Here is a 27,178-nt window from a genome sequence, read left to right as displayed (position 1 = left end):
AGACGTTCCAGAGCCTCCAAGGGGAGGAAGCGAATCTGTGAGGCCATTGGAAACATACCTAGTACAAACTGCTGAGGTTAGCTAGGGCTGGACACTTACAGACTATAGCACAGGGGTGGACATGGGGGAAACCGTCCTTCCTAAGAAAACGGTGTCCATTTGCTCACATCGGGGAATGAAGCAGTCGCAGGGGATCTTCTTGCCTAGTTAGGCGCAGACAGGGACATGGCATGACCTTGCAGTGAGTTGGTAGGGCCTGATAGTTGGGCTGAAAAATATAATGGCTTGGCTAGGGGGATTTTTGAGGCAGGGCATGACCTTTCAGTGTAGGAGGGTAGGGGGGGGCAGATAGTCGGTCAACTACGCTGGCCTGTGGCAGTAAGGTCATGATTGGTGAGTAGTTAATTTAAGGTCCTTAGGGGGTGGCGCCATTCTTGAAAGGGGTCGCCAAAGGGAGGGAAAAGTGGTCTCTCCTAGAACTCCAGGGGCAGGTACAGCCTGTTGGGTACATGGGTGCGGGGAGGGGGGAGTCACGCTTTCTCTAGGCTGGTTGGCCACCCCGCACGTGCACAATGACGCCAGTAAACGACGCAGAGATGTAAGGGCCCCCTTTTAATGGAGTTAATAGGGCATATGGGGGTAACCGGGGGGGCGGAAGTACCCTCACGGTAAGCGGGCCCACTACGCATGCGCACTTCGACAGAAGGGCGTGGTTAATCGGGCGTATGGAGGTAACCGGGGGGAGAAGTACCCTCCCGGTAAATGGGCCCTCTGTGCATGCGCACTTCGACAGAAGGGTGTGGTTAGTCAGGCGTACGGGGGTTTCCGGGGGGAGAAGTACCCTCCCGGTAAATGGGCCCTCTGCGCATGCGCACTCCTTCAGGAGGGCGTGGTTTAGTGATAAGGATCTGACACCAGTTATTGACCTTGCCGTTGGCCCAAATAGGTACGCAGAAAATTATTATTGAATGTGATTGATATGTTAGTCTTGGATAGGAAATACCTTGTACTAGAAGTATGTTAAGGTTAGCCATCTGATATCTGTATATATTGTGTAAATATTGTTTATTTCAATTTTTGATTTATTTTGTATGTTTTAATAAATTTGGCCAGGGAGTCGAAAGATCCCCCGCCTTCCAAAGAAATCCCTCTCATGTCCTGTTAAAAATGTTGGTTAACGGAAGGGTGGGGGTCCTCCGGCAGTCCCTGGCCATATATTAATAGATTGTTAATTTGACTTTAGGATGGGGCAGTTGTTCTCATATAAACTCCCTTACACTTGGAAGCACATTGAGATATTCTGACACGAGACCAAATAGTCTACCTCTCCAGGTGCATAAATTATAGGAACCCGTTCTGGGTTGGAATTATCACCGGAACTAAGGTAGGGGGATCCTTCATCGTTACCAAGTATACCGTATTAGAATGTACCGCATGTATTTCTCCTCTTCCTCATAGAATCGCCATTACTACCATTTCTACATACTACTGTATTGTTCTATGTATGTAACATGACCATATTCCATCATATTAAACCTCCTCTTTGTGTGTTCACCTCAAACCCCTGAGACATCCTATGAAGTGTAGTAACTGCAGTTGTGCATTAATACATGGACAGTGTTTTACCTGCTCTAAACCAACTTCAGGAAATCTTTACTAAGTACAAATAAATAGTCAGGAACAGATCACATGCTGCAAACATTATAAGGGGGCACATTTTCTTCCATCTCCAGGGGAGCATGAAAATACCCGCTATCAAGGCCAGCTTCATTCCGGGAACGTAATTAAGTCTCTATTTTCATGTGTTTTCCTTTCTTGGTAGGATTGAAGGAATGTGTAACTGGATATTTTTACATCTAATATTATCTTTTGCAACGTTCCCATCAATTTAGTGTAACTCCGTTTTTGTAAATAATCCAAAACGTTATATCATCAGGACATGCCAGAGTTGTATAAACATGGTAATTTATTGGACTATAGCAAGAAAAAACAAAAACGCAATTATTTTTCCACTGTGCCCACTATGCATGTAGGGGCCTTAGGAAAGAATAAGGCCTGCGCAAAAAAATTGTTCGATCATCACCTGAATTGCTAATAGTGCACCAAATAATTGGAGGCTATGAAACGAGATTTTGCAGTCTTTCCATTCATTGGCCGTTCCACAGCCAAAAGGAAAAATTTCTTTTTGAACTTTTTCCTACAGTGACGCTTACAGCACTGTGCCCAAAAGTAAGGTTTAGAGTGAAAAAATGGAACCTGAACTGTCACTAAATTAAACTTCGGACGTCATCCGTATGTGTCTCATACTCTTCAAATTTTTGGAAAAAACCCACATGATCTTCATAGAAGTACTTAGCAAACCATTATAAGGCCCTGCTATTTCTGGTCGATGATCTTTTGCAGGCAGAGTTTCATGTAGGAGTCTTTGTCGCGGACTTCCTTCACCGCATCTCTGACAAGTTCGATGAACATCTGGGGCCACAGTTTCTGGAGGGATTCGGTTTTTGTACTTATATCTGTAGCTTCTTTCACCAAATCCTGAACATAGGTTTTGCAAAAAAGATTCTTCTCCCTGATTTCCTGGAAAAATAAACAACATGTTTGTACGCTAGGAATCACGTTAACGTGTATAAAATAAAATAATTCTCTCCATAAACTAAAGCGATCTGAACTGGGGGTGAAAGTTTGTAGAACCCTAGAGCATTTTAATCGTACTGTAGGATTTATCATCTTAAAAACCTTAAAAACACTTAAAACATACATTGTGCTTCATGCTACTCGGGACAACAATCCAATGGTCATAAAAGTGCTCATGTGCTAATATTTACACAGACGGGCATCTTGAGGACAACGTTTAACGGATTTAATGTGGGCCATGATTCACCCACAAGGAGACTTGTGTGGAGGACACCTATTAATGGATCAGTTATAGTTCGCTGTGGTATAGATTGTCTGTTTGGTAAATTAGAATTGTTGTAGTTGAAAATAATCAGCAACAGCAAAAAGACTCACATTGATGTTACTCTGGATCTATAAAGTGCATCGGCATTTGGAGAAAATACCAAGCGTTTGTCAATAGTCTCCCTCTATACATGAAAGTTTCCTTATAAACAGAAAAGAAAAACATTATTATAATTTATCCAACCAAGGGGTTAACTTAAAATCCCTGGGTTTAGGGAACTATTTTTGCATCTTAGCCACAAGGCATACAACAAATGTCTAGGCACAGGGAACACTAACCAGTGTGTGGTATTCCTCTTTAGGACTCTGGCAGCCTCCTCAGGGATAAGGTGTGACAGATTCCAAATGGCAATATATTTGCAACAAAAAAAGATAAATAATTATCAAGGATTCAGGACTGGACAAGCAAAAAGGACAAGTTGGGGAACTAGTACTTAACACCTGCCTACTACGGGACTCATTCAGTGGTAAAATGCCACATCTGAACTTTAAGTACAGGGATCTGGCCTCAGTTGGTTCTACGCAATTTAGAAAATCCTCACAGTTCATTCTGTCCTTAAAGTCCAGAAATATGGCAGTTAACTCATCGGCATTAGTGTGGCATAACACTGATTGAATGGTCCCAGTACCTCTTCTTTAGACTAATTAAATAATGTTCTGTTTCGCATCAGGTTTGGTCCATAACTCGGGCATTCCGAGACTAAAAAGCCACTTCTTAACACCAAGATATTTTTCCTTTGGAATCTCATGCAGTATATAGCAACTGATTCTCATAGGGAAAGTGGGGAGTCCTTGGTCCATACTATTATCCAATAAGTCAAGGGCCTAAATGCAGCCACATGAGCTATATTTTTCAGGCCGAGATACAGATGAATAGATGTTATGGGTGCAATATGGAGTAGTGCAAGTACAGCTCTAATAAAACTGTTCTGTTCTTTCAATACACCGTATGATATTCAAACCACATAGTTCAGCAACATACAGGGGTGCTGCAACACCTTTTACCCAGTAGATTTCAATTACCAGTAGTACAGGCCTAACATTTGAAGTCTTCAGCTTTTTGGATATATCACAGCTCACGTGCTGTAATGTCACCTGACACTTGGCTATCTGTGGGGATCATGATAGAGTGTTAGTTATTACACAGACGGGTCCGAGGAGGCTCGTTTGAGGAGGGAGAACGTTTGCCTGCTGACTGGGACGCCCACGCACCTGACCGCCTCACACCGCTGGTTCCTCCCTGCCGGGACGCGAGAAGCAACAGCGCCGCAGGTAGCAGGAACTAGCATTCCCAGGGGGCACCGCTATCGCGCATAGGAGCGCGTCATCATCTTGCGCCAGGCGGCGCTACAAAGCGGCCCCACGCCCGACCAGAGGGGCGAACTGCTAAATTACACAGACGGGTCCGAGGAGGCTCGTTTGAGGAGGGAGAACGTTTGCCTGCTGACTGGGACGCCCACGCACCTGACCGCCTCACACCGCTGGTTCCTCCCTGCCGGGACGCGAGAAGCAACAGCGCCGCAGGTAGCAGGAACTAGCATTCCCAGGGGGCACCGCTATCGCGCATAGGAGCGCGTCATCATCTTGCGCCAGGCGGCGCTACAAAGCGGCCCCACGCCCGACCAGAGGGGCGAACTGCTAAATTACACAGACGGGTCCGAGGAGGCTCGTTTGAGGAGGGAGAACGTTTGCCTGCTGACTGGGACGCCCACGCACCTGACCGCCTCACACCGCTGGTTCCTCCCTGCCGGGACGCGAGAAGCAACAGCGCCGCAGGTAGCAGGAACTAGCATTCCCAGGGGGCACCGCTATCGCGCATAGGAGCGCGTCATCATCTTGCGCCAGGCGGCGCTACAAAGCGGCCCCACGCCCGACCAGAGGGGCGAACTGCTAAATTACACAGACGGGTCCGAGGAGGCTCGTTTGAGGAGGGAGAACGTTTGCCTGCTGACTGGGACGCCCACGCACCTGACCGCCTCACACCGCTGGTTCCTCCCTGCCGGGACGCGAGAAGCAACAGCGCCGCAGGTAGCAGTAACTAGCATTCCCAGGGGGCACCGCTATCGCGCATAGGAGCGCGTCATCATCTTGCGCCAGGCGGCGCTACAAAGCGGCCCCACGCCCGACCAGAGGGGCGAACTGCTAAATTACACAGACGGGTCCGAGGAGGCTCGTTTGAGGAGGGAGAACGTTTGCCTGCTGACTGGGACGCCCACGCACCTGACCGCCTCACACCGCTGGTTCCTCCCTGCCGGGACGCGAGAAGCAACAGCGCCGCAGGTAGCAGGAACTAGCATTCCCAGGGGGCACCGCTATCGCGCATAGGAGCGCGTCATCATCTTGCGCCAGGCGGCGCTACAAAGCGGCCCCACGCCCGCAACGCGGGCGGGACGCCCGGGGCGAAGCCCGGGCAAAGGGCGGGCCCTCTACGGCCCTCATCGGCTAGAAGAGGCTGGGCTGGGCCAGAGATCCCGGCACAAGGTTTACGTAAGTAACTGTCTCTGTTGTGTGCCCACCTCGTGAACACTCCTCACCATTGAATGGCCGCTGCGGCTACAAGCCCTGCATTAGTGGGGTTGGACAAAAATATCACCAATCGAACACTGGATGATTATTTCCTTAAACCAGCCATAGATGGCAACAAGGAGCTTGTGTTAGCCGAGAGGAGGGCAGACCGCCGTCGTTCCATCGAGCGAATAAAAAACAGAACATTCTCTGAACCTATAATGTCTGTTTCTTTAGACGACGATCTGTTTAGCACCCCAGTAGATAACACCTTACTGACTTGCAGCGTACCCTTGCTCCTCCAAGAATGTTTAGCTCCGGCATTGTCACCTACCCATTCTCAAGAAACCACCCCTACAGTGACCACTGAACATAATAACATTTCTAAGATCCTGATATCCCCCACAATAAGGCCTGGTAAAGTTGTACGAGGTAAAAGCCCGAGGACAGTGACTGTTAAAACGCATGGGCCACCTCCACCTAAAAGAAGAAGGAAAACTATAACAGCTAACAAGCCCAAAACAAGTCACACTGAGTTTGGTAAAAAGAAGAGCACTGCTACACTACCTCTAATGGGATCTTCTGATACAAACCAAACTATAACAGTTAGCCCCACTTTACCGGTACCTTTACCCCAAGCACCTACAGACTCTGATACTACCCTTATCCAGATGGAGGAGGACTTGCAACCCGCCACCCCCAAGTCGCTTCTGGACAATATTGAGCTGATCATACGTAGTTACATGCTTGCTCTGTCAGACAGATTTAGGGGGATGGAGGCACGTCTAGGTAAAATTGAGGGGGATCTGACTGTGTTAGGGAATTTTGTACGTTTACAAGGTCAGTCCAAAGTACAGCACCAACAAGTCTCCACATTAACCCAACCCCTCTTAAAAAATACTGTGGGTCCCACACCGTCTAAACCTAGTACAAGTAATAGCCAGGCTGTTGTAGTAACTTCAGCCACCCCTAATTCCCTAAATGTGGCACCGAAAGCACATGGCGGTAATACCTGTAAAAACTTTTTAACAACAGCTTCAACTGATATACAGGGTAAACCTACCATCTCATTACCAACTACTTCCGCAAATATTCCATCCAGGGAACCTAGTACTCTGCCGGGAAGATCCCCTAGACCTGAAGGGAAGGAGAATAACTGGGGAAGAGGGGGCCTGTCTAGGGCACCACCGACAGAACTTCCCCCAGAAGCATTACCGTTTGTGGTCATACTCACCGGGGTCCCAGAATTGCCCATTGGTAAAAGAGAGGGATACTCGCAGTTAAAAAATAAAATAACGCACTGGCTTTCTCTTTATAGACCCAAACCCATTGCGATTAACGGTGAGATAGTCCATGTCCGGCGCCTGTCCTGGCTGGGGGGCAGAGCAAAGGACATTGGTGGCGATGTTGTGGTAATAAACTTTAGAGACAGGAGAGCCGTACAACATATCCTGAACTGGCCTTACGGAAATGAAAAGAACTGTATAGTACCACGCCCCCTGACATATTTTTACCCCAGATCCACTGTCTTCCCTCCACAACACTATAACAACAATACCTTCTTCTCTTCTCAGTTCCCTAACATCGAGGCTCTAAACCCCGTATACATGCACCAACTGGCTCCACCACCAGCCACACACGGGTGGAATACCATACCCTTTAATCATAAAACTGGTTTCAATGGGAACATGTCAAACCTGTTACCATTTACGCCCCTAGAGCTCTCCAACAGGTTTATGGCCTTTAGCAGCCTAGAGGACTGCGATTGATGGTTAAGGAATGCAGAAGCTACGGGGGGTGGGGTAAGTGCTTCATGTAATTTAAGGTCACCTGAGAAGTTAGGGGGTCGCTGTCATGATAAAAATTCACATAGTGTCCAAACTGCCGCTGTTAAAAACAGTAGTCCCCCTAAAGCACTACCCATAGTGTTCCCAGGGGAAAATGAGGTGCCCTTTACACCCCCATCAGATATAAGGCTAGTTACTAGTGACACATCTGAGCTTCGGGAGTCAGATGCAGAGTGTACTGTGGGCCCGGTGGTGGCAGGCGCAATGTCGCCTATTTCAACATCCTCACAACCAATTAGAGAGTCTGTTACTTGTCCTGCCCTCAATGACAGTGCAAAATTAATTTCCTGGAACATTGCAGGTTTGGCAAATAAGCTACGAGACCCAGTATGGCTATCATTTATCAGAAAATTTAGTATTGTGTGTCTCCAAGAGACCTGGATAGAGGAAAATAATGTTCATATGGAGGGTTTCTTAAGCTTTGTTACCCCAGCAGTTGCCTCGACCAGGGGTAGAGCCAAGGGTGGCTTGGCCATCTTCATTAGCCAAGATCTGCAATGTAACATAAGCAACTACCATAGCGTAAATCTGAATTTACAGAAGATTGATTTAAAAAATGGGAAGATTGTGATGACACTGGTTAATTTTTACAATGCCAACAGCAATATTGCCTTTTTAAATGATATTTTGAGCAAAAATGTTTACAATGTATCACGGCATTTGTTGATAGCAGGTGATTTTAATGTTCAACCATGGGGTCTTTAGGGTGTCATAATGAGGAAGGTTTTCACTTCTCCCATAGTAGGGGGGGTAAGAACCTAAACGATCTAACGAACGAGCACAATTTGATTGTAGCTATGTCGTTGGTCCCCGATATAAAAATCTTTGACACCCCAACCTTTAAAGGGCATGGGCAGGGTTCCTTTATTGATCACATATTAACATCTTCAGATGCTGTTCAATGGGTCTTGCATTTTTCTATTCTCACCAGTATATACAGCGATCATAATCCCCTTGTTATAAACCTGGGTGGACCATTTATTGCTAAACGTCAGTCACGTTTCGATCATGGCACGTTAAGGTGCGTAAATGGCAGGCGTCGCATTAAATGGTCAAGGGTAAATCAAGACACCTTGTATACTAATATAACCAGCGCATGTGAAGCGGAGCTGTCCGTTTGTCTTTCATCTGACTCAATCCCCTCGAACATTTTGTTTAGGTTCGAGGGGCTGGTCGCTAAAATTGGTTCCATGCTCACAGCGCCAACAAAGGGACATAGTGAGAATAATCTTAAATGGTTTGATCATAACTGCTCAAAGGCAAGCAGGGATCTGAAACTTGCATTAAAAACCAAACCAAGAGATCGTGAACTGATAAAAAATCTTCGTATGGCCTACAGGAAAGTAATAGCCACTAGAAAAAAGGAAATTAAGGCAAACGTTATTGAATCCCTCTTAGACCCATCCGTGTTGGGGAATAGCAGTAAGTTTTGGCAAATAATTAATAAACCTATGTTTGAAAACCCAAATGACACAGCTATTGGAACAAACATCCCAGAGGGGGAGTGGGTGTCCCATTTCAGTACAATTTTTAAGAGCAATGAGCAACGGGAAGTTTCAGACCTTTTAATTCCAACTGCGATTCCACTGTGTTTCACAGTACAAGAGACCGTTAGGGGAATACAGGGTCTAACCACCAACAAGGCCCCGGGTCCGGATGGATTGCCGCCGGACCTGTTTAAGTCTAGTATCCCGTTTTGGGCCCCGGTTCTCACGGCTGTAATAAACGCAGCAGTGACAACTGGTTGCCCAAGAACTTGGGGTCTCTCGACCATAGTCCCCATTTTTAAGAAGGGCGACCGCAGTAGCCCGTTATGTTACAGGCCAATTTCTTTATTGAATTCAGTAGTTAAAGTGGTAGGGGGTGTAATTCTTAACAGGTTATCTATCTGGGCTAAAGAAAATAAAATCCTTTCACCCATACAATACGGGTTTAGACCAGATCACTCGACCATTACGCAGTGTCTGAACCTATACCTTATTCTAAGCAAGTATACACTGGCGAGACAAGGCACTGTCTACATGGCCTTTATGGATCTGTCGTCCGCTTTCGACTGCGTAGACAGAAGCCTATTATGGGCCACTTTGCTGAGAATGGGCGTAGAGAGGAACCTTGTTAATTTTCTCGCTGATCTGCATACAGACACAAGGGCGAATGTCCGTTACTCTCAAGACCTTAATGTAACGGATGAATTTAAAATAAATCGGGGTGTCCGACAAGGTTGTATCTTGGCCCCTTTTTTATTTAACCTGTATATTAATGAACTGGAGGAATCTCTCTTACTTGTAGAAGCAGATTACCCCTTAGTCGAGCGCAAAGGGGTACCTGTATTACTCTACGCCGATGACGCTGTTCTTATTTCCAGAACAGCAATCCGTCTCCAGAAACTATTAAATTCCTTCCACAAATTTATGGAGTCACGTGGTTTAAGTATAAATAACTCCAAGTCCTTCGTCATGAAGGCAGGTAAGGGCATTCTGAAACCTGGCCATTTTAGTATAAATGGGGAAAAAATTCCATCAACCAACTCCTTCTCTTACCTCGGGGTCCTGATAGACCATAAGTTATCATGGGGCCCAGCAGTCTCCAAAAAGAAGGGAGAAACTACAAGGGTCAATGCGGCCATCCTTGGCTTTGCAAAAAAAATCGGCAATTGCCCGTTGGCCCCATCGCTTAAATTGTACCAGGCAAAAAGCGTTGCTGTTGCCTGTTATGGGAGCGAGCTCTGGGGCTATCGCAAGGCTAAAGACCTAGAGGTCGCAGAAAATAACTTCCTAAAAAAGATCCTAAGACTACCTAGGGGTATTGGGAATTACTCAGTACATGAGGAGCTGGGGGTCCCCTATCTAGGTGACAGAATAGCAGTAAGTCCAATCACATGTTGGCTGAAATGTTGGCTAAACAATGAAATTCCATTAACACATGCCCTACTGAAAGAAGCTTTACAGCTAGATGGGAGATTTAAGGTACCGTGGGTAAAGTACATAAAGGACAGTTTAACGGCAATTGGCCGACATGATCTGTTTTATGCCCCAAATACAATTAGAAAATCTGATGTGAACCTGGTCAAGAATGCCTTAGTTTTGTTAAGATGTACCGACAGAGAAGAGGCTGAGATACAGAAGGTCAGTATTAGGAAACATCTATTGTTAAAAACATGCTTGCAAATAGAACCTTACCTGACATGGCCTATGTCTAGCTATGATCGGTTTCTGCTAACAAGGTTCCGCTTTGACCTCTATCACCTCTTATTGGCATTCCCAAGTGGCGCTCAGCGGGGCGAAGTGTTGCCAGCTTGTGGCTGCGACGGAAAGTCTCCTCAAGATCTGGCACACTTCCTTTTTATTTGCCCTTATTTCTCCACTCCACGGAAATTATACCTTAAACCGTGCCTTAAAAAAATGAGCTTCACACAAATTAAACCCGCACTTTATTACTTACAACTACTGAATATTGACTGTACTTTGTTTATTTGTAATTTTTTTTAAAAAGCCATCTGCTTTAGGAAAAGCATGGATGGCTAACCATGCTGTAAAATTGTGCTGGTGCTTTTTAAGTTTACAGTTATTTATATTTTTAACCATAGATTGCCCATGCTTTTATTGTCTGATATATTGTACTGTTTACTGTGTCATTTTTTGCCTTTGAAAATGAATTGTGTGTAACCGTTTTAATTGTGTGCTTTTTTTAAAAATGAACTTTTATGATTGTAAAATATACAATCGAATAAAGATTTTGAATTGAATTGAGTGTTAGTGAGCCTGACCCCCATATAATCTAATTGTTTCACTTGCTCCAAATATATGTTGCCCAATTTAACCTTGCCTTTGAAGGACCTATGAAGGTTAAAGGTCATGAATTTAGTTTAAGCCACATTTACTACTCACCTAAATTGCTCCCAGGACAGTAAAATCAGATTCAGTAAAATCTGTAACCCCATGTGGGATTTTGAGAGTAATAAGGTATCGTCAGCGAATAGCAGTGATGATATCTTCTGTCCAGCAATCATGGGAGGATCACCCTATCAGTAAATTAATCTATCATTCTATTAATGTATAGGGTGAACAGGATTGGTGCTAAAATGCATCTTTGGCGTTCTCCCCTGTCCACCCTAATGAGTTGGGTCAGTTCACCTTTTTGGCTTTATCTCATTTGGGCGGAGTTTTTAGTATGGAGCCTTATTATAATATGCATTAGGTTTTGGGGAACCCCCATTTGCTCTAGGGCTATTCACATTTTCCCTCTAGGGATGAGGTCAACGGCTGCATGTAGGTCAATGAATTCTAAGTATATATGTTCTCTTTTAATAGTCACATACTTCCATAAAATTAAGAGAAGCCTAAAACTTTGGTCGTGTTTTCTCTAGACCCAGCTTGCAATTGTGATAGTTTGTTTTTCTCTTGGATCCAGACTTGCAATCTCTCTAGCAATTGCAAGAACAACTTCTGTGAAGTACCAATAAGGCTTATAGGTTTATAGTTTGAAGGATACCACCTCAGCACCTAACCAAGAATCGGGTACCTCTGCCCCCTTTAAAATTGCATTAAAGCTTCGATTAGAAATAAAGCTCTTGATTAATGGTGCTGAGAGGTAAAGATCACCTGAAATGTTATCAAGGCCAAGGGATTTTTCCTCTGTAATGTGATGAGGGCCATCTTAGTTTCATCTAAACTAAAAAAGAACCGGATCAGCAATGTTCATGTCCCCAAATTTCCCAGAGCACTATCTGCCATTTTCCCCTAACTGGGTGTGGGACTGACTCGTGTAAAGTGTGCAATAGTGATTTACCAACACGTGTGGCTGGATGTGATGCATTTCTACCATTATTCCGTTTTTGGATCCCTTGGCTATCATGTGCCAGAACTGCTTACTATCCAAGTTTGCACAGCACAGAGAAGATATCTCCAAAGGGCCTCTTCTCAATTTCTTTTAGCCATTATGGTGTGCTGCTTTAAAGTTTTAGGTCTCGCCTGAGCCATCGCACATGCGCTGCACTGTGAGGCTTATAGTAAGGACTTCCATCTCACACATCTTTTCTTCATGTTGATTTTTTCCCGGCCACACATTTGATTGTCCATTTACGTAAGGCTTCCACAAAAGAAAGCACGCAAATAGCCAAAGGCTCCGGTATGTCCCGCCTTATCTTTAAATGTACCCTCTCATAGCTTATGTGTCTCGGGGGCGAGCAGCGGAACCATCTGTTTCCAATTATCGCGCCCGCGGTTGTTTACATTTTCCTGTCTCGCGGTCGCGTTAATTGGAAACAGATGGCATTCACTTTTGGACAGCCAGCCTCAAGCCCGCCCCATTCCCTCCCTTGGCCACAGAAACCGGTTCCTCTCCCTGCACGCTCCCACACACACCAGGGCAATTGATGGTAATGTATGCGAGGAAACAGCCGAGACTCAGTGCCTTTTTGCAGCATTTCCAACGAGGCTCGACACTCGCCGTTCGTGTGCTCAATTGAGTTTGACCCTGTGCATTGTGGGTCCAGGCATCTGGCTCGAGCCTTCAGTGCTCACCCACCTCTGCTTATCCTCTTCTCAATGCATTTACTGTCCTAGCGTCCGTACGTTCTCAAGCATAGGCTCTGGGTGTTTCCTGTCGCTGCACTTGGGTTCCTCATGTGCCATTATGCGTTTGGGGGGAGGTCAGAGTGTTGGGCGACAGGGATCTTCTATATCTTTGTACATGCGCCTGTCTTTTCTATTGCATACTGTGTCGTCGCTGTGTCTGTCCCCGTGTCTAGACTTTGTCAAATGTTAGACTCTTGTGGAAAACATCTTGCGATCAGAAGTAAGTAGTTTTCTTCTGATAATCAGTGAACGGGACCTGGTGCTATGTACGCAAATAATTCAGCTTAAACTCGGATTTTCAAAGATTTTGGCACAAAGGCTCGAAGGCATATTTCCATGCAAGAGCTATTCCCATGCCTGAAAGAAACCAGAGGCTCGTGCTCCAGAACACTTTTTGCATGAAGAACGAGGCTGCAAGTTAACTGTTTTTTATCTTCCTATACTGGATAAATATTGAGCCAGGTGTTTATGAATCTCGGTAAGAGCTTGCCGGAAACCAGCAGCTCTCCATTCAGCAGATAAACAAAGCAACTGACAAGAAGAAAACAAGCATTGGCATAGCCAATAGGTCTCGCCTTTGGATAGTATGAGTGTTTAGCCATGCAACAGTTGATGTTGTTGCACCAAGGATATTGTGCTGTATAACTAAACACTTATAAGGTCCCAAATGCGAGACCTGTTGGCTATGCCAATGCTTGTTTCCTATTGTCAACCACTTGATTCCTATGATCATTTTTAGGTCGAGCCTCAAGCTGCTCGCTTTGCGAGGCATGCAGTAATGGAGTATGGAGTGGAAGCTCAGTGGAAGCTCCGCCCACTCTCCGCCCATGATTTTAATTGGCTTGTGCCATTGTCTATCATAAATGCTGCTGTCTGATTTGATCATGAGGTTTGTTAGTCCCTCCTTATTATGGCCATGTCGTCATTTGTACCCTCCCATGGATACTGGCCCCTGTACTTTGAGTGTTACACAGTAAGGTATGTTATTTGGACTGTGAGCACTACTTGGTCCTTGCCTTCTCGCCCCCGTCTCCCCCATCCCCCCGCCCACCCCCAACCTTGTCCTTGATGCAATGCAATAGGTCTTGCGTAATACGAGTCCTATTGCATTGCAAATCCTTGTTTACAGCAGCCATTAGCTCGGCCCTGAAAGCCTTACAATGTTTGTTGTACCATTACACTTTGGTACTACTAATAAACTCAACCCTTTTCTCTTTATAGAAGAATGTTTTGATTTCCCCACAAACTATTAAACTAGCTGATTATGGTGTGGGCTATATCGGCATACTATTTGAAGTCATGTAGCGATTGGAGTACAGCAGTATACATTTGTGCTAAAGCCGCTGCGTAGCCCTCAGTCATATACTACTTGACCGTTCTCCTGTTGTTACTTAGCACTATAGGATCAGGGTTATTTCCCACTGTTGGTGCCCGTGGTGGATTGAAAATATGCTCCAGTTCTAATGCCAAATTGTTATGAATGCGATCTAATCGTTTCTATGACACACATGTCAATAAGAAAATGCAAATATAATGTATCCATCAGGAAATAATTGATCCTTATTTGGCAGTTTACCCTTTTGTAGGTATGACTCAGATCTCTACCGGAACTAGTACGTCAGTTTCAGGCTCTCAGGGGATATTTTGAAGCGAGGGATGTTAACTGAAAAGCCACTTTGATGTTTCTGGCAAAACTAACCTGGGTCATCTAAGGGATCTCCCAACCTCATCCTCTTCCTCTGTGATATGACAGCATGTCAAGGGTTTCATAGGTGACATTCAAAAACCAAGCGAGTAACACACAACTACCATACTCAAAACTTTCCAGGAACTCACCCAGGACTATAATGGTAGGTGAATTTTGGGTCTGAGTGGAAATTCTATTGTATATATTTACCAGGAGAATATTTTCCCTTAGCAGTTAGGGGCTCAGAGCCAGGAGATCTTTAGATTTTAAGTTATATTTTTTGACTGTACAATCTAGATATGTTTTAATCCATATAATGAGACACCAGGCAGCTTGACCCACTGTAGTAGGGGATGCTGCAATGCTAAAATGTGCAAGAAAACACAGATGGGTCAAACATGTTGCCCAGGTCTCCTGAAAAATGCATATATCAAAACCACCTATAAAATGTCCCCATTCTTCACAGTTGAGTTTTAAGACCTGCAAGATTCCAGGACAGAATCTTAAGATTGCTGTTGGTTACTATTGGTTGTTCGATCAGTTCTAGAGATTGCCTCTTCTCAGCCCTGATCTCGCGGTTGATTGATTAGCACTTTCATTGTGGATATCCACTTTGGTCAACCTGTTTATCTTAGCTTCGGGTGGCAATCCCTCCTCCCATTATGCCCGAACAACATCCCTTTCTCCTATGGGATTGTGCTGTCTGCTGTCATCTCACCCTGATTCCACTAGATTAGGCTTAGGCCCAAAACCGCTAAGAGACTCTGCTGATCTCGTCTCAGGTAAGTTAAAATTGAACTGAATTATTGACCCATTAGGAGGAGAAGAGTGTTGGTCCATGTTCACTAGACCGGCCCCAACAGCATCACCAGCTAGTTCTAGAGTAATATAGTCAAATTCTTCACTATAGTAATGTCGGTTGGCAGCTAAGATGTCAGATCTAATTATAGACCAACAGTTTCTACTGTCTGATCCAATGGGTAACCTTGGTGATTGTTCTCTATTTTTTCACGTTACTGATGAAATTTTAGGGAAATTTATAATATGTATTCTGCAACCATGACCTCCCCTTGGAGACAAGTGGCTGGAATAATTAATTTCAGACCTGTGGCAAATGTTCATTCTGTGGGATAGTTGTTCCCCCCCAGGGGCTGTATCGTGATCTCCCACCTTGTGAGTTGAATGGATAGGGATGCAACCTCTCAGCCCTCTTCTCAGTAACAAAATCATGAGGGGTAGGGGGGCATCGCACATGGGGTCTAGAAGAACATTCATCTGAGCCCCTGCTGTTTCAAACCGATCAGAAACGGAGATTGGGCTGGTAATTGATGCTGTGCTATCTAGCCACTCCACTCCACCCCTTGATTTTGTTGTGGCCATCGCTGTGAGCGGCCGCTGTGAGCTGCCGGTTGCCGGCATCTGAGTTCTTCACAGAAACCGGCTGAAAACTGCTCTGAATCCGCTGAGATTACTTTAAGCCCAAGCCCCCGTGGCCCCGTGCTGATCAGACCAGGACAGGCAAGGACAGCCCAGGACAGCAAACCCGCATCCCTGGTTGTGGTCACGGTCAAAGGGGAGGCGTGTGATGCATCGGGTGATCTGAACCCTGGAGACTCGAGCCCGGAGAGCTGCTCGGAGCTGCCCACAGGCGGAGAGGAGACTCTAAAATGGTCCAAAAAGCATCTAAGGTTGCCTGAAAGCAGCAAGTAGGTGGGTGAGGTGGCAAGGAATAGGGGTAGCAAAAAATATGGTTGTTGATGTCTGGGCGTGATAGCGCATCTGTAGTTGCAGAGGGCGGCCGGGAGTCATTGCGGAAACGGATGCGGCCCGGATGGGTGCGGGCTGCGGTGCTCCTGTGCTCTCTACGATATTCTCCAAGCCCTCTGAACCTTCGGATCTCTGGGTCATTTCCTTAGTAAGACTACATCAACGCCATAGAAGTATTACAGGAGAAGGTTTGACCTGCTTTCCCTCCATCTATCCTCTCTCATTTTACAACAGGAGGCGGAAATCTAAGCCAAGATTAAATCTGGTCTTCACTTGGCGACCTCGGTGTTCCGGTGTGCACTAGTAGAGGACTTTTATTAATCTGAGTATATTTCTTTTGATAAATCAACGTATCGACTGCCTCACAAAGTTTTCGGGACAACCATAAAAAGCTTGAGCCATATCTTCTCGTTTTAAATAGCTTGAACGTAAGCCTGAACATAAGTTCTCTGCGTGGTGATCGGAAAGTTAGAACATTCCATGCAATTATACAATTTTCGCTATAGAAGAATCTTTCAGTACTAATCAAATATATATTACATATAAAACCCTTTAAATAAACAAAAATCCCAAGTAGTATGGTCTATAAAAGGTTGCGGTCCCCCACTGTTCATATGAAAAAAGTGGGCACAGCGCGAGCATCAGTCAATTACAGGGCAATCGTATAAGGTCTCAATACGGAGAACGGACATAGAAATCAGTAATAACAAACTTTTTTTCACCTACAACTACAACTACCCCTAAAAAATGTCTTCAGGAGAACCAGCTGGAGCAACCTGTAACTACAGATAAAGATAAAGTTGGCGTAAGAATAGAGAGCTTAGTCGCCAATCCCCCTCTACTCAAGGTTGTAGCTCACCAAAGTGCTCAATTGTCGGACCCCTCGAAAGTCCAAGACTTAACAGTGTCCCAAGAGCTTAAGACTATGGAACTTCTGCCCATGAAAGACCTTACAGGACTTTTTGTTAAAACAGAAACCCAGGAGGGTATTTGAGGTCTCTTCGCTCTCTGGAAGGACGGGCCATCATAAATCACAAAACTGGAAGGATTCACTGGAATTCAAAAACAATCAGTAAAATAAACCATGAAATCTCCCAAGTTCTGCTAACATCCGTGGATAGAGTAGGCAATCCTATAAATAGATTTGAAGCTACTATACAGTCTTTAGTTGCCTCTTTCAAAGGAAACACAGCAAGGCATGAAAACGTTTAAATATGTCAAAAAGGAAAACAAGCTGATAATAATTCTCGACAACTAAATAAATTGACTAGAACTCAATTTCGTTCTTTCTGTGTGGTAAGACAAAGAGAAATAAGGAAACTGAAAAACTCCACCAACGGAAAAAGGAGAGAGAAAGGCAAGCCTTAAGAGATCGTGACTGGGTCGACATCCAATTTGCAGTAAAACAAAGAAATAATAAAACATTTTGGAACATAATCTCTGCACAAATGGGGATACGAAAATCTGCTCAAGTCACACCAGTATCATCATCTGACTGGGAAAAGTCTATTCTAAGGCTTTATAAACCTAATGATCAGCATCTGATCTTCCCCAGACAGTATCAACAGCCGAAGAGCCGATGCGAGCAGGAACCAATGAAAATTTCAGCCTCACAAATTTCTTATATCCTCTGCCAGGTAATCTGCAGCAATTGGACCAGACAAGATCCCAATTAAAGTTTTACAAAAAAACGCAGACTGGAGTAAATTCTTAGACCCACTCTTCCAACATTGCCTAAAAAGTGGGGAAATACCAGAATCTTGGCGGGGAGTGTGGTGGTCCCTCTCCTGAAAAAAGGCTCAGGAACGAATCCTGCAAACTATAGCCAAATAGCTCTTCTCAACGCCACCGGCAAGATCTTTCAGCTTGCGTTTTAGAACACTTAAAAGACTGGGCGTTTTCGAGAAAAGTGATCCCTATGTCTCAGGCTGGGTTTTGTCCAAACATTGGATAACATCGCTGTGTTCCAAACAGTACTCGACAAATATGTCACGTTAAATGCTCAAACGTTATATTGTGTTTTTGTTGATTTTTCAAATGCTTTCGATAGTGTAGATAGATTGACTCTATGGAGAAAATTTCCGAATTTGGAGATTCCTATAGATCTTTTAACAATAATAATCTCCCTTCATACATCAACATGGCGTAGAGTCCAAATGGGGGGAGAAAAAGGCCTAACCAAACCTTTCCCCACGAAGAATGGACTGAAACAGGGATGCTTATTAGCTCCCCTATTATTCTCTATCTATATTAGTGATTTACAGGGGCGTCTTTCCCAAATGAAAAATCACCCTCCGAAATTTGCACAAGTTCACATACATATACACATACACATAATGCTATCGTTATACTCGATCGTACCCCGATAGGCCTGCAAAGAAAGCTGAACGAATTAAATCAATATGCGACTGAAAAGTTTTGGTGCCAAATATTACTAAAACTAAAGCTCTCACTTTTAGTGGCAGAAGGAAACATTTATCTTATATTTGCTCTTTAGGGGGTGTACCAATCGAGACAGTAAAAGAGTATGTCTGTTTGGGCTGTATTTTCACTTATAATTTACAAGACACAGCCCACCTCCAACACTTAAGTCGGAAGGCAGAATCCCACGTTGGGGCTCTACAGAGACTGTATCACTCTACGAGAAATAGACATTTTATACCAATGCTGGAGGTTTATGGCATGAAAATCTCACCGATTCTATCATATGCCTTCAAATACACTCAAATTAAAACATGGCAATCTATAAAAGTAAAGGAGGGAACCATACTCCAAAAATTGGTAAAAGTGTCGCAGTCAGTACCAGTACAAGCTCTTCGACTCGAGCTATCTCTAATGGGAATTTCTGCTCGAGTAATTTCAAATATCATAAGGTGGGCGGCGTACAACCTTCTACATGCAGCGCCAGACACATGAATGCATTTGTTAAAACTGGAGACTCTTAGAGAGGAAGCGTCTGGGTATACTTTCAATAGGAATATGTAAAAAGCCTTTGAGGTTTCACAATGTACTGTTGCACTTTTACAGGAATGGTCTAGCGCTCTTGAAACTTTCTAAAACATTTGGCCCCTAGACTCAGCTATGAAATGGATACAGATTATTGCATTCAATTAAAGCATTATAAAGCATTCGCAGAAATTATAGAATTTAAAACGTATGCTCCCTATTTATGATTTTAACTAGAGCACGGGGTAAGGCGCTGTATCCTGCATTTACGTTTGGGTATACTCCCATTAGCAATATACTTAGCCAGTTGGGACGGTACAAATAACTCTAAAGGCATATGTGAATTGTGCAAAGGTGGTCGACAAGATTTGCTTCAAGTTTTATTAATGTGTCCTAATGCGAGTATGGTAGAGGCTCGACAACGATATATAACTCCAATTCAACTAAAGTATAATGCTATTTTAGCTCATGATTTTATTATGTTGTGTAACTCTACAGTCAATGAATCTGTATGCCATAACTTGTTTAAGTTTCTAAAAAGTTTCTTGAAGCTGTTCTAAAGGTAAAGCGCACAATCTTAACATTTTTTATTTTTATTTTATTGAATGTTTTATAAGTAGACGATAAAACATTATTACTTTTCCATTCTATAGTGTGTCTTAAAAGTTTTAATATTTTAATTATTTGAACTAAATAATAATAATTTTATATCTGTATTTGTTGATCTCAGTTGAGGTCTGAACCAAATAAATTACTACTTGATAGAAATGGAGATTGTGTGAACTTGGCTTCGGGCTGCTCCTTCCCTGGTGACGTTGACTGTCGTTAGCTGATGTTGTGTATGACTTCGGTTGGGTCAAGATAATCCTAACAGGTTGATCCACCCTGCTTATCTGGGGGCCAATACTTTATTTGCTTTTTTGTAATAAGTGCATAATGTCAATTTTATCGACTAGCTTCTCAACTATTAATCGCATCATGGAGATCTAACTGACAATTTTTTAAACCATTTCTTTAAGAGGACCAACCTGTGCTTTGCATGCACAGTTAGCATCTAATTGTTTCTTATAGGGCTTCGAGCCCAGCTACTACAGATTTTAACACATAAGCTTCCTTGTTACCATTGATTGGGAGGGCTAACAAGCTATAGTGGTTAGAACATGCAATTTCAGGTACTACACCCATGATTGACGAGTTCACATGAGAAGCACGGTCAGTTACATGATACTGTGGTGCTAAATCAAAGGTACCCATTCCCAAGACAAAACCTTCTTTCGCTGTACCGCCCCTTTCGTTACCATACGTATGATTGAGTGGTGCAGTCAATGGTTTCCCAGGCGGAGGCTTATTCTCCTTAAAAATATCTGGCACCCTCCTGCTAGATCTGGGGGGGCTTAGGTTAGGTTGAGCCACTAAGCAAGTACTTAACTTCCTCTATTAAAGCATCAATGTCATCTACCACACAATCCTTTGCCATGTTACAGCCCAGGGATTTTTTAGCCACCTTTGGAACCCCATGGGGCTGTCTTTTGCCTTCCACTTGCCCATTCGAAACGTCAATTTACCAGATGGAATTTGTGGCTCGATGAAAAGGTTAGAGCAGGAAAAATATCCAAAGTTAGGCATTGTGGATCAGGGATGAGGTTGTTAGAGATGGGGCCATGCTCTAACTCATCCTGCCTCAGATGGGCTAAGATGTGTCTGGCAGAGGGAATTATGGAACTTACAGTCCCCAGTGGCCTTGAGTATATATGTGCAAGAACCAGGAAAAGTTCAGTTGTATAAGTGATACATCCTTTGTCCAGGAACTCGAGTACCAGTGTGAAGGGAGAATGGCCCAACAGGGGGAATCACCTATCCTGCTCAGCTTGCCGAACCCTTCAGATCAGAATCGTACAGAGAAGCAGGAGGTTTATGTGTACTGAACTATACATATTGCAAACTATGTTATAGGCCACATTATGTGGCAATAGAGGAGCTACTAATGCAGCGATAGAAAAACCCCAGTGGTAGAATACTAATACTGTCCGTGCTCAAGTGCCTTGCCCCGGCCCTATCTAGGATCGTTTTCACAATTAGGGGAGACCCAAAGTTCAACACCACGCAATCACCTCTACTGGTTTTTGGCAATTTCCCTATCCATGGAATTCTACGGATCATTTTAAATTCCTGGAATAAATGGCTACCCAACTCTGTTGTTTACCAGGTGGAGGACCTTGTTCCTAAGTGATAACCAGTGTTCCCCAGTGCCAGGTTGTAGAAGGGGCACGTTGGAGAGTATGATGGTGTATGGCGTAGCTTCAGGTGGTAAGTTAAGGGAATCACAGGGGCTAGCCAAACCACCCCGGGTCGTCCCTTTGACTATACCCCCAGTTGGTTCCCTCGATGGGCCAGCCTTTGCAGTAGTGGCAAGCATGCTAAAAGAATTTACAAAGGGAGCATGCGCAACTACATTTGTACTAGCACCGACATCAATAGTAGGCAACTGTGTTGCATGCACTGTTATCAATCCTGGTTCGTTGGAACCACTGGAGGTTCCATGGGTTAGGTTTTGGAAGGAAAAGATGTTGCTCAATTTTATTCAGTCTTGAGTCAATGTCTGATAGCTTGATTAGTAAGGGGTCGAGCATTGCTGCAAGTTTTGCTTCGAGTTTGGCTAGGATACGGTCTTCAAAGTCACTAGACACCTGTCGGGAATGGGCCTGTGCTCTATTGTCTATTGGACTGGGAATACTAGTATCTACGGCCACATGGGAGCACCCTTTATTGCTGTGAGCCGCCCCTCTAGTATTTGCCACTTTACTGGCCTGATGTGTGGTTAGGGGCAGTGCACTCGCTTTCCTTTTCTTTGTTGTAATGGCGCCCTCCCTTTACCTTGACTGAACGTTTCTGACATGTGAGAATCTTGGCCGGAGGGGAGGGAGTAGGGATAGGGACACTAACTGAGATGGATGGGTCACTAGCTAAAGGCACTGGGGACGTGGGAGCCACTTGTGACGTGCAAATATTTTTATTTATTTATTATAAGTTTTGTATAGCGCTAGCTGGACCCGAGGGTATCAGAGCGCTTCACAACAGGTACAACAATGTGCCTTATCGGCGATGGAAGATTGATAACTGGACAACTCAAGGAGATTGCAAATAACAAAAACATACAGATCATAGTGACTACAAGGGTGAGGGGTACTATGAGCATCCCCTTTCAGTTCAGGTGGCTTCCAGGAAGAGGGATTTGAGTAAAGTCTTGAATTTTGGGAAGTGGGAGGTCATTCTGATGTGGGGAGGGATGGCGTTCCATATCCTGGGTGCATTGCCTACAAAGGATTTGCTTAAAGTTTTGTGTTTCCGCGATTTCAACGGAATGAGGAGAAGCGTGTTGGAGCTTCTGAGGGTCCTGGACTGGCCAGCCCTTTTGAGTTTCGCAGCCAGGTATTCTGGTTTGCCTGTGTGAAGGGCTTTGTGTGTAAGACATGCTGTTCGAAAGTTGGCTCGTTGTTCAATAGGGAGCCATTTCAGATCCTGGAGCGCGGGAGAAATGTGGTCGAATTTCTTGGTTCCTATGACCATTCTAGCCGCGGCATTGAGGGTGGTTTTCAAGGGGCCTAGGTGTGATTTGGCTGAGCCGGTCAGGGCTGCGATTTCATAGTCAATTCTGGAGAGCACCAGTGCTTGAGTGGCTTGTTGAAGGTCCTTGGGAGGCAGGAATGGTTTTATTTTGTAGAGAAGTTTCAGATTGAGGAAAGCGCTTTTGGCAGAGTTCGCGATGTGTTTTTTCATGTTTAGTTTGGGGTCTAAGGTGATACCTAGGGATTTGACCGAATCTTTCAGCTTGAGGGTGCCATTGAGGGCGTCGATGACTTTGAGCCATTCTTCAATTTGGGGGTTTTCGTCTCTGTTGGAGATGAGTAGAACTTCAGTTTTTTCTTGATTAAGCTTTAAGTGGTTTTGTGAGAGCCATTGTTGAACGTCTTTGAGCGTGTCGTTGAGTTTGAGAATGTCGTCCATACAGGTGGTTTCCAGATAGAGCTGTGTGTCATCAGCGTAGAGGTGGAAGGGGATGTTAGAATTCCTGAGTATTGTGGTGAGGGGTTCCATGTAGATATTGAAGAGTTGGGGGGAGAGTACTGACCCTTGTGGGACTCCTCTACTGACGGGTAGTGGGTCAGATTCAAAGTTTTTGATTTTTACTCTTTGCGAGCGATTGTGTAGAAAGGAGGAGAACCAGTTCAGTACCGTCAATTCCAAGCCTGCTCTTTCTTGAAGGGCTTTTAGGAGCAGTGTGTGATCGACAGTATCAAATGCGGCCGAAAGGTCAAGGAGAATGAGAAGGCAGCATTGGTCAGAGTCAAGTGATTTGTGTAGATCATCTATGACGTTTAGGATGGCAGTTTCAGTGCTGCATCCTTTTCTGAAACCCGATTGGTGGGGTCAAGGAGCTTGATGTTCTCTAAGTGTTTGGTTAGCTGTGGGAGAACACATTTTTCCAGTGTTTTCGATAACAGAGGAAGGTTTGACACGGGTCTAAAGTTATTCATATCTTCTGTGTCCAACCCTGGTTTTTTAGTAGCGGCGTGACTTGGCCGACCTTGAGGCAGTCTGGGATAATTCCCGAGCTCAGCGAGCTGTTGATGATTTTGCACCAAATTGGGGCTAGGGTGTGTTTCAGGACTTTGGCCAAGTTTATAGGAAGCTGATCCAGGGAGTGGGATGACGAGTTGGCGTTGGAGAGCAGGGTGACGATCTCTGTTTCCTGAATCGGCGTGAAGACGGACCATTGAGTGGGTGGGATCAATAGGGTGCTGTCAGTCAGTACTGGGGTATTGGTCTCCCAGGGAAAAGAGGGGTTTGTGCTGAGAGAGAGGTTAATCTTGATGATTTTTTCGTTAAAAAAGTTGGCAAAGTTGTCGCATTGTTTTTTGGAGGACACTGAAACGGATGTGATAGGTTTGGATGTTTGACTTCTGATGATGTTGAAGAGCTCTTTGGGGCGGTTTTTTGCGTTGTCTAGAGCGGAGCAGAAGAAGGAAGATTTTTTGTCCTTGATGAGTTTGTTGTAGTTTCTGCGTGCCGTCTTGAGTTGTTCGCGGTGAAGGGAGGATGGATTGGTCTTCCAGATTCTTTCAAGGGATCTGAGAAGTCTTCTTTTGTCATTGATGTCCGTGGTGAACCACGATCTCAATGGAATGTTTCTGGATTTTTTTAGTTTCAAGGGCGCCAGACGGTCAAGGGTGGTCGTCATGTTGGAGTGGTAGAGAGAGGTGAGGTCAGTGGTTGAGAGGTGCTCCGTTGAGTTCAGCAGGAGAGTGCTTAGTTCATCTTCTAGGATGATCTGTGGGACTTGGGCAATATTCCTTATCCATTTGGGGGGAGCTTGTTTTATGTGTCGAGTTGGCGCTGGTTGGTTGATGCAGAAAAGAATTAAGTGGTGGTCTGACCAGTCTACTGGAATGATGTAGTCGATGGTGATTGTGTGAATGTCCGCAATGATTGCGTCGAGTATCGCTCCTCAGTAGTGTGTTTCTTCAGAGCAGTGTTGTGTCAGATCATTTTCTAGCAGAAGGTTGTTGAGGGATTGTATGAGCGGGTTATTTGTATCGTTCCATCTAATGTTGAGATCGCCCAGGATTATGTTATTGGCGTTGTTGAGCGCGCATTGGGTGATTAGGTCAGGTAGTTGCGTTCCGAATTCCTTTGAATTGCCTGGTGGGTGATAGAGGAGATGGCAAAGTGTTGAGCTCTTTGCACAGGATTTGATGTTGATAGAGAGGCATTCGAAGGAGCTGTACAGGTAGGGTGCGCTTTCCGTGAAGGCGAGGTTAGTCCTGTGAATGATAGCTACACCTCCACCTCTCTGCTTATGGCGGTCTTTGTGAGTGATTGAAAATCCTGGTGGTACAAGCATGTCCATGATGGGGGCTGACAGGGAGTTGAGCCAGGTTTCTGTGATGAAGGCTACATCAATATCATGTGAGAGGATAGTGTCTGCTAATTCTGTTGCGTGTTTGGAGGCGGATCTGCTGTTGATGAGCATGCATCTGATGCAGGGTTGTTCAACGGGCAGCGCCTTGTTGGGTTGGGCTCTAGTAAGAGAGGTTAGGTGCGTCGGGGTCTGTGGAGTCTAAAGGGGGGATGTTCCCTGCCCACTCCTGTAATAACTTGGATAGAGGAATTGGGTGATGAGAACAGCCTGGGGACCAGTGTAAGGGTGGGAGGGGTCCCTCTCTGTGGATGCTGAGAGGTGCTCAAGGTAGGGGTCGCGAGGTGGGCGTAGGAAGAGGCGAGTGTGGTCACTTCCTGAGGGGAGAGGGAGGGTTTAGCTCTACTTGGTCTGTCTGTTCGCTTCTCTGCCTCTGGTATAGTGACGTGTGGGAGCGATCTGGTGGAGGCGAGGGTCGGAATGGGAGGAGGTGATTTGGGCAGACTGGGAAGGGCGGGGGTAAGGTGGTGTGCGGGCTGTTGGTTAGGCACTTCGATTTTGGCTAGGGAAGAAAGGGTATCATTCATGCCTCGGATCAGCTTTTTGAGCTGAGCTTCCAGAAGGGTGAGACGTTGCGATATATTGATTGTGTGAGTAGAAGGGGGAAGGAGGGTGGTGTTCTGTGTTGGGCGTGTGAGTGGACATGGGGCGGTGTTACTTTTAAGGAACGGAGGGCGTGGGAGAATAGGTGTCGACTCATCATGAGGGATCTGTGGGGGTGAGTCCTGTGAGAAGATAATTTTAGGAGGGGTAGAGGTGGGAGGAGGCGCTCTTTCTAGTTGAGAGGAAGGTTGCAATGTGGGGGGGTTGGGTCTGCGGGCCAGGGAGCTATTGGGGATGGGAATGAGAGTTGGGCTCTTCTCTAGTGATTTGAATGTCATTGTTGGTGGAGTGTGGTGAAGCGGTAGTGGGAGGACTCTCTAGTTGTGAGTGAGAATAGGGCTCAATTCTAGAGTGAAGATTATGATTGGTGGGGGGAGGGAGTGGACGGTTTAACTCTGGTGGCGGGGTGACAGTGGGCGGGTTTTGGGGCTGTTGTGGGAGGAGAGGGGGGTGGGGCTCTATTGTGATGTGTTGAGTCTGAGTGGAGGGTGGGTAGAGCAGGGAGGCGGTTGACAATTTCATGACGGTGGACGGTTGGTGCAGGTTGGCATTCGTAGGTGGGTGGGTGGCATGGAGGGGGTGCTCGAACTGAGTCCTGTGGCTTGTTGGGGGTTGGAGTTTAGCCAGATAAGTGTTCCAATCTTGCGGCAGGGTAAGAGCGGAGGTCTTCTTTACCGTGGGGAAAAGGGAGTCAAAGAACTTGAGGTTCTCATTTTTTGCCTGAATCAGGATGGTGCCATTATCGAAAATGGTTGTGGAAATGGAGCCGGTCAGGGACTGGTGTTTTTGCAAGGAGATGGTAAGTTTGCGACTGAGTGCTGTGATGGTGGTTTTGGGGACTAGGAGGTGGGCATTAAGGCTGTTGATCTAATGGTCCAGTCTGACCCTGTAGAAGATGAAGTCCATTTTTAGCTGACCTCTAGATGAGCAGTGGTACGTGTCTACGATAAGTGTTTCTGGGAATTGTCTGATGATTTTCAGTTTTAGGAGTTTTTTTGCTTTGGACGAAAGTCAATGGGGGCAGGAAATGGCGAAAGCGTTTTGCCCGTGGGGAGTTAGGTAATTTGTGGTTAGGCATGGGTAATCGTTGGAATGTATGGCTGGGGGCATCTTGGATTGGTTGAGGAAAGAAGAGGGACTATCAAATGTACGGGGGGTCGCAGTTTGCAATACAGGGGGTTGAAGATGTAGGCAAGGGGGCCGGGCGAAGGTGCTGTGTTCTCTAAGTAGTGAGAGGGCTGTTAATTGGCTAGGAAACAGTAAGCCAGGGGCCAGCAAGACTGTGAGGACTGAGATGTCAGCAGGGGGG

At 45.2% G+C, this 27,178-nt stretch overlaps 1 protein-coding gene across 3 annotated transcripts in view; it reads right to left on the bottom strand.

Moving 5' to 3' along the window:
• Nucleotides 1-1,951: 1,951 nt before the first annotated feature.
• Nucleotides 1,952-27,178, bottom strand: part of LRRC49 (leucine rich repeat containing 49) — a 1,030,711-nt gene continuing 1,005,484 nt past the window's right edge. For 2 of the 3 annotated variants that reach the window (XM_078684609.1, XM_078684610.1), the window contains one exon: nucleotides 2,247-2,580. In XM_078684609.1, the coding sequence (XP_078540735.1) occupies nucleotides 2,377-2,580 (204 nt within the window). In that variant the 3' untranslated portion in view covers nucleotides 2,247-2,376. Of the gene's footprint in view, nucleotides 2,581-27,178 lie in introns of all 3 variants that reach the window. The other variant, XM_078684608.1, reaches the window with a different exon arrangement.

Source organism: Lissotriton helveticus, chromosome 3_2, assembly GCF_964261635.1.
Source record: "Lissotriton helveticus chromosome 3_2, aLisHel1.1, whole genome shotgun sequence".
In the NCBI taxonomy this organism is placed as follows: Eukaryota; Metazoa; Chordata; class Amphibia; order Caudata; family Salamandridae; genus Lissotriton; species Lissotriton helveticus.
The sequence above is the reverse complement of the archived record's forward strand: the minus strand, read 5'-3'. Positions and strand labels throughout refer to the sequence as shown.